Below are 8,466 nucleotides of genomic sequence, written 5' to 3' on the forward strand. Positions count from 1 at the left end.
AATTTCATTCAGCAAAGTAACAACATAAAATGGGACCACATAAATCATCAGCATTTCTATACATGAACAACAAAGTTCAAGGGCAAGAGATAGAAAGAGATATTCCATTTAAAGTAACTATAGACAAAATAAAATACTTGAAAATCTACTCCCCCCAAAAAGCCCATAAAGTGTATGAACACAATTACAAAAAAAAAACTTTTCACAAATAAAGTCAGATCTAAACAAGGAACAATGACAATTGTTCTTGGTTAGACTGAGTTAATACAATAGAAATCACAATTCTATGCAAATTGAATTACTTATTCAGAATCATCAATCAAACTATCAAAATCTATTTTACCGATCTTGAAAATTAATAACAAAATTCATCTGGAACAACAAAAGATCAAGAATATCAAGGGAACTGTAAGGGGCTGTTGTTTGTGGGATTGCTGGCCTGAGAAGTAAACCTTTATCACATAGTGTCCTCGAGTACCAGAGTGTTGTTTTACTGGTTGATTGGTAAGTACCATGGGAGTGGGAGTGGATCAGGGACTAAGGAGGATATTTAAGTACTTGTATTTGGTTTAATAAACAGAGAACTTGTCATCTTTGTCCTGCCTCTTCGATATTCACCTGAGAACTTGACTACAGCTGGACTGAATCAAGTCATAGTTTATGGATAAAGGATAAGCTAGCTGGCTGTAACACAACATATGATGCTCAAGCACGGGTCACAAAGGCAAGAGAAAAGATGATATGTGATCGAAGTCCAGGATAAGGACCAAGCAGAAACATGCATCAAAGGACCAAGAATTTGGGGCTGTCATACAAGCAAGAGGAAAAAAAGCTTCCAGGTGACATCCTAGAGCAAAAGACTTGTGAGAAGTAACAATTTAATTGTTACCATGGGACAGATATTAAGAGTATTTGAAAAGAAGTTGGAACAAGGAGATGAGGAGGAAATTGAAGGAAAGGGAAAGTGTATTTGCCTCCATAGCCTGAGGCAGAAGAAACAAATAAGTATTATCAAGAAAAGCCTAGGATTAGTCCTACAGCACCTAGTGAAGAAACTTCAGAGTTACAAAAGGCCATCAAAAGGGCAAAAGATCAGGGTGAAAGTTTGGGGGATTTAGGAGCTAAGTTTCAGTCATATCCTGTTATTGAGGTGCCAGATCCTTTTAATCCAGGAAACTTTAGGCAAAGATGTGAGCCAGTAAATATAAAAGTAGTCAGAGATTTAAAGAAGGCAGTGGAGGAATATGGGGCAAGATCACCTTTTGTCCAACGTACAATTGGATACTCTTGCATAGTCCATGTTAACCCCTAATGATTGGAATTAGATAGAGTATCTTTGTCACTCAGACAATCTGTTTGTTTGGATGATGGAGTTTATAGAACAATGTAGACAGATGACTTTGAGGCATGCACAAGGTCTCATTGCTGCCACATATTATGAACAATTAAGTGGCACAAGTCAATTTCTCAACAGTGCAGACCAAATATATTATGGGTTAGAAACATATGGTGAGTTGGAAAGTGAAATCTCTGAGGTGGCCCACAGAGGGATGGACCTTCTTCCTCAGCGGCAGTCTGCTGCCCAAGCACAAGCACAATGAACCGAATACAGAAGACCTGCTGGTTGCTCCTTTTGGCCACTGATGGCTTCCTGGATGCTCTATGCATGCTAAGCACGGCCCAAACCCCTAAACCTACAGCCAACTTAAGAGATTCCTCATCGGTGCTGCCAACCCTGATGTCCATTCTAGCAGCCACAACAAATTCTACTCCACAGCCCACAATCAAGTACACCATGACTCTTGCTCTGGCACCACAAAGCTGTGAAGTACACACTTCCTGTGTTGAAAGCAAAAATGTTACATGCTTTTGGACAGTTTGTAATGGTGCTGGTTACTGTTTAGAAAATGCAGCAATTCCAAATTGTGCAGTTGTTAACAACTCAAGTAATTGTTTAGTGGAAACTACTATCAGTCCATCTCCAACTAATTCTACAGCTAAAACTTCACCTTCAGTCTCAACCATCCCAGCTGTCACCACAGTTGTCACCAAAGGTACACCAAACACTACTGTGATTCCCACCTCTTCTACAAGAAAATATTCTTTTGATGCATCTAGTTTCATTGAAAGAATTGTTTCTATAAAAACTCTTTGAGTAGAACTCTTTTCTCTCTTACTCTTTCAAATGCTCTCTCATCCTTTGCTACCCCCACCCTCTGCAGAGGGAGGGGGAGGGAGAAAGGAAATCTTCCTTCTTAGAACTTCGAAGCTCAAATATATGTCTCAGAGGGTATGCTTGCTTTACTGAAGGAAGAGTAAGACCCCCCCCAAAAAAAAACTTGTTTTAGAAACCGAGGTATGCCCAAGCTTTCTCCCTGGTTTGGGGGTTGGTGGTTGGGCAATGACCACGTTGGGAAGCTTTATGGTCAATTAGTTAAGAAATAAAGGGGAAGAAGACATTTTTCTAGGACTGGGAAATTCATATTTCATCTTTTGAATGAAACCTATGCTTACAGCTAATATCTCTGTAATAGTGTAGCTAACTTTGAATTTTGTGAAGTTGTTTAAGAATGCATTCAATTGGGGAGGCTAGGTGGTGCAGTGGATAAAGCACCACCTCTGGAGTCAGGAGTACCTGGGTTCAAATCCTGTCTCAGACACTTAATAATTACCTAGCTTTGTGGCCTTGGGCAAGCCACTTAACCCCATCTGCCTTGCAAAATAAACACCCTAAAAAAAAGACCAAAGACTATTACCATCAAATTAGAAAAAAAAGCATTATATTATAATGTAATTTTATTATCTCATACTTTATATTTCTTCCATAAGGATATGATTTCTCTGTCATTACATTCAACTGAGATCAATATATCAATGGAACCAATGTAGACACTAACAGAATGCCTTCTGTATGGAGTAGGGGGAGGGAAGCAAGAATGGGGGGAATTGTAAAACTCAGAATAAATAAAATTTAAAAAAAAGAATGCATTCAGTTTTTTTTATTGGCTGTTTCAATATTTTCATGATTATATGTGAGATTCCTCAAGAAATTCATATTGATTCCAAAAGTTATTTTTCTTCACCAGTCTTAATTGGTGCATTCAAAAATATATGAGTACATACGTGTATTTAAATATCAATAAGACATTTTACATCTCTCCACTGGCCTGGAGAGCTGGGAAAATATTTCTATATTGTGATATCTAGTACTGGACAGGGTATCAATCTCAGGTAAACGTGATACAATAGAGTTGTTTCTTGTTTGTGTTAATTGTCTAAACTCTTGTGTGTGTATGTGTGTCTGTGTGTGTAATTCAGATCTGAAATTATTACAGTTACCTGAGTTAGATGTTTCTCCATTTAGTTTGGGTTTTGAATTTGCTTTGAAATGTCTTTTGTTGGCAAAAGACAAAAGATTGTAATCTTTGACTCATTTATCATCACATGTTTATGGAAAGGAATATATCAGTTATATGATATTCTTTTCTAACTGCAAAGAAATTATATTAACAGTTTTCAGTTCACTCATTTATCATCATATATTTATGGAAAGGAATATATTTATCAGTTATATGATATTCTTTTCTAACTGCAAAGAAATTATATTAACAGTATTTGGTTCTTTTGTGAATATGGAAGCTATTTGAATACTGTAATGTTAAAGCCTGTAATTAACTTGTGATGGTTTTGAAGGGATGATAAGGGAAGTATCACAAATCATGACCCCCTTTTGGGATAAATCTGTGGATTCATGTATAATATAATGAAGGAAATATTATTTTGTAAAATTTAATAAATCATGTTAATTGAATTGGATGCTTAGTAGTTTTTTACTATTGTTTAATTGACATTTGTTTATACTATTCTTGACCTGTTTACAAATTATGTAGCATCCATCATGTAACTGAATTAAGGAAATTTGCCTCAAAAGCAAAAAAGGGGATTTATAAGGAAGTAAACCTTTATTACCTGGTGTCCTCAAGTACTGGAGCATTCTTTTAATAGTTGATTGGAGAGTGGCACAGGAGTGGGAGTGGACCAGGGACCTGGAGAGGATATTTAAGCACTTGTATTTGGTTTTAATAAATGGATAACTTGTCATCTTTGTCTCCCACCTCTTCAAAGTTTGTCTGAGAACTTGACTATAGCTGAACTGAGTCAAGTCAAATTTATGAATATGGGATTAGCTAGACAATAGGCACACAACAGGGAACTGATGAAAAATGCAAAGGGAAGTGGCTTAGCTGAGCCAGATCTAAAAGTATACTATAAAGCAGCAGTCATCAAAACTTCCTGATACTGGTTAGGAAATAGAGTGATAGACAAATGGACAAGGATAGGTACAAAAGAAACAGTAATAAATGACTATAGTATTCTATTGTTTGACAAACCTAAAGACATCAGTCTCTTGGATAAGAACTCACTATTCGAAAAAAAACTACTAGGAAAACTGGAAATCAGTAAGGCAAAACCAGGCATAGATCTACATATCATGCTCTTTACCAAAATAAGGTCAAATTGGGTAGAGGATTTAGACTTAAGGACAATAACATAGATCAATTAATAGATTAAAAATAGTCTATCTATGGAAAGGAGAGAAATTTACGATCAAAGAAGAAACAGAATACATTATAATAGCAATGATTTTGACTATACTAAATTGAAGAGGTTTCACACAAATAAAACCAATCCTACCAAGATTATAAGAAAAAACAGAAAGCTGGGAAACAATTTTCATGGCCAGTAGTTCTGATAAAGGTCTCATTTCTAAAATATATAAAATTTATAAATTACCATTTATAATTACCAAATTTACAAATTACCATTCATGCCCTAATTGATAAATGGTCACAGTATATGAATAGGCAGTTTTCAAATGAAGAAATTAAAGTTATAGATAATCCTATGAAAAAATGCTCCAAATCATTATTGATTTGAGAAATGCAAATTAAAACAACCACCTAACACCTATCAGATTGGCTAAAATGACAAAAAAAATTCAATGTTGGAAACTTTGTAGGAGGATTGGAAAAATTATTCATTACTGATGGAGCTGTGAACTAATCCAACTATTATGGAGAGCAAATAGAATTATACCCACAGATCAATAAAACTGATCATACCTCTTTGATCCAGCAATAAAAATACTGGATCTATATCAGAAGAAGTCATAAAAAGAAAAAGTCCCACATTTTCCAAAATATTTATAGCACCTCTTTTTATAGTGTCAAAGAATTGGAAATTGAGGGGATGCCCATCAATTGCATAATGGGGTACATGAATACTATCAAAAATTATTATTCTATGTAAGGGGAAGCTCTGGACCGAGGCCACCCATGAGGGTAATATGACCTGGGCCGTGAGACACCTGGAAGTCTGAACCTGCCTTATAAGATAATCTTATAGGGTACTGGGACGGCTTCACTAACAGGATGTGGCTCCGCCCATGGGTTGGAACTTGGGAGGAGCATGTACCCCGGGGAAGAAAGGGTTACTGTATAAAAGAGTGCTGCACAAAAGTTCAGGGGGCCATTTTCTGCTGTTCATCAATAAAGATGCTTCTGCTGTAAACCAGGCTCGTGTGTGGCTGTGAACTTCCTTCCCATCCCCCAGGTCGGAAGCCGGAGTGCACCTGAAAACCTCGGAGAGAGGTAAGCCCGCGGCTAGGCTCATTCTCAAGGCAGAAGTAGGTGCTCGGGTGCACGTTTCAAATGTGCACGTTTCAAATGGCGCCCGAACAGGGACACGAAAAGCACTGAATGCTGAGGAGAACCTGAGTCGTAGCCGACCTTAGCTAGCTGGTCTAGTTAAGAGGAGCCACACACAATCTTGAATATATTCAAGATGGGGAAGAGTATTAGTCTTCCGATGGTGGAGCCTGAGGAAAAAGGAGTTTTAGCTTGCAAACTGTACAAATTATGTAAAAGGAATGGGTTAAAACCTCACCTAAAGCAATGCAAGGAATTTGTGGAAAAACTATTTGTTATTTCCCCGTGGGTGGAACATTCAGGAATCGATTGTAAAGGATGCAGGGTAGTAGGACAGCAAATGAGCTCATATCACCAGGCTGAACCTGAATTTGTTACCCCCATGGACTTTAAATTCTATAAGGTCATTAGCACGTTGTTAGAAGAACCAGAAGAAATAAAGGTGAAAGTGCCATGCTCGTGCCAGGTAGGACCTTCCTTGTGTGGGTCAGAAAGACATGATCAATCTGAGTGTAGCTATGATGAGGTAGAAGTGAAAGAGACTCAGTTATACCCCTGGAAGGAGTTAACGCAGACTCAGGAAAGTGAGAGAATTCCCAGAGAAGAGATAGCCTGCTCTGAGAGATCTAAAACAGTTTTCAAGGAGGAAATGGCCTGTAGTGAGAGCTCGAGACAATATGGGGAACAGAGACAATATGGGGAACAGTTGCGTAGCAAAAATTTTGAAGAGGAAGTAGGACCGTGGCGCAGTGAGAACAAAGAAGCGGAAACCCAAGTAAAGAATGTAAACTTAGGGTCGGAGCGCCATCTAGTGGGCGAAAATATTATTGCTCCAGTAAGAACTTCTACTTCTTTACAGATAAGGGATGCACCTCTTCCTACTTCTAGTTCCCTTTTTCATTCAAATCCCCTTGGTTCAAGCACCTCTTCGAAAGGAAAAACTTATCTGACATTTTCCGCGAAACCATTTAAGACAGAACCCAAGAGTACTCAGAAACTAACGTTTTCTATGAAGCCAACCATGACTGAACCTGAGAGTGTTTTGAAAAAGAGCATTAGAGTAGCAGTTGAAGAGGAAGAGAGGCCAGATGTGGAAGAGTGGGGCTTTCCACCAGTCTTATGCCCCTTGGAGATTAGCTATGACCCCCAAGGGAATGAAATAGCTGAACACAAACTGCTACCATTCCTACTGAATAAAGAGATAAAGAGGGCTGCTAATGAGTATGGTCCTGCTTCTCCTTATGTTAGGCAGTTAATTAATAATGCTACAATGACCACTCCCTGGACTCCAAATGATTGGAAGGAAATTATGTCTGCAGTCTTATCCCCCGGACAGTATGTTACATATGTAGTACTTGTTCGTAGAGAGTGTGAAAAATATCTGAAGGGAATGCATGTCCCTGGGCAAGAACAGCACAATTTTGATTTGGCCATGGGTGAAGTTCCCTTTTCTAGCCCTGACCAGCAAATAAATTATGACAAACCTCTTAGGGATGCTGTTACATATATATGGTCACAGGCCTTGTCTCGCCTGGATCCTCCGGGAAAAATGAGGGAAAAGTTTTCAAATTTGAAACAAAGACCAAATGAGACCCCTGCAGATTTTTTAAGCAGGGTCATTGAAACAGTCAAAAGAACCATGGGCACAGGACCGCGGGCCGAAATGCTTACTACTCAATTGGTTAGAGAGGGGTTAAGGCCTGCATATCAACAACTTATTGGGAATTTAGGAAAGGATGCGACTATAGATCAAATATTGGATAAATTGATAGATGCCCCCATCAATGATCCTGTACAAGCTATGCAAGGTGCCATTGCTGAATTGGCTAACACTGTGAAAAGTGTCATGGTAGTTACTCAAAAAAGATGTTTTCAATGTGGCCAACTCAGGCATTTCAAAGGACAATGCAAAGTGAAAAAGCCTCTTAAATGTTTTTACTGTGGACGGTTGGGTCATGTTGCAAAAGATTGCTGTGCAAAGAAGGGGACCCTACAGGGAAACGGGGGGAGGGGCCTCCCTTTTCACAAGAGAGGCCCTGAACAACAAACACAATAGAGGAACAGGGCACAAGGCACAGGGAACCAGGACTTTCAAAAACCCGACTGCAAAACACAAGTAACGCAGTGAGACAAATAAAGCAAGACTCAATGACCTTTATATACCCTAGTAGTCACACAACCCTTCTCACGGAACCGTACTAAAATACGGCAGTAGAAATAGAGGAACAACCTTATGATAGATTAGTAACTGGCTTAGAAACTAACCACCTCCTGAATGTCCCTTCTCAAATTATTCGGGCTAATCAGAAGAATATCCTTGTTTCAAACCTACATAATATCCCAATTCCGATTGACCCAGGGAAACCAATAGCCAAGGGGACAAGATTACAAGATAGGCATGAAGTAAATATCAATTGGTGTACGAAAATAGAGTTGGCAAGACCTATGTTAGAAGTAATGGTACAGGGAAAAAAGGTCGTGGGGATGATAGATACAGGGGCAGATAATTCTTGTATCAATACAGATCAATGGGGTGATTGGCTGACTCAAGCAGACCCAATAACAATTTTGGGGGTGGGAGGCAGCCAAGGTGCCCTGCGATCTGCAAGATATCTGCAGTGGTTTTGTCTAGAACATTCAGGACTTTTTAAACCGTTGCAAATCACAGGATTGTCCTATGCATTATGGGGAAGAGACCTCATATCAGCACTAAATTTGCATGTGACCACCCCTGAACATTTAAACTTATTGGGGTCAT

The 8,466-nt window shown here is 38.7% G+C and overlaps 1 protein-coding gene across 1 annotated transcript; it reads left to right on the top strand.

Annotated features, from left to right (window-relative positions):
• The first annotated feature begins 1,530 nt into the window (after window positions 1-1,530).
• Window positions 1,531-2,155, top strand: LOC141514449 (sialomucin core protein 24-like). Its single transcript, XM_074225322.1, has one exon. It carries the CDS (start codon window positions 1,598-1,600, stop codon window positions 2,153-2,155), a length of 558 nt encoding a protein of 185 aa, XP_074081423.1. The 5' UTR covers window positions 1,531-1,597.
• The last annotated feature ends 6,311 nt before the right edge of the window (window positions 2,156-8,466 follow it).

The sequence above is a fragment of the Macrotis lagotis genome, chromosome 1 (assembly GCF_037893015.1).
Source record: "Macrotis lagotis isolate mMagLag1 chromosome 1, bilby.v1.9.chrom.fasta, whole genome shotgun sequence".
NCBI lineage: Eukaryota > Metazoa > Chordata > Mammalia > Peramelemorphia > Peramelidae > Macrotis > Macrotis lagotis.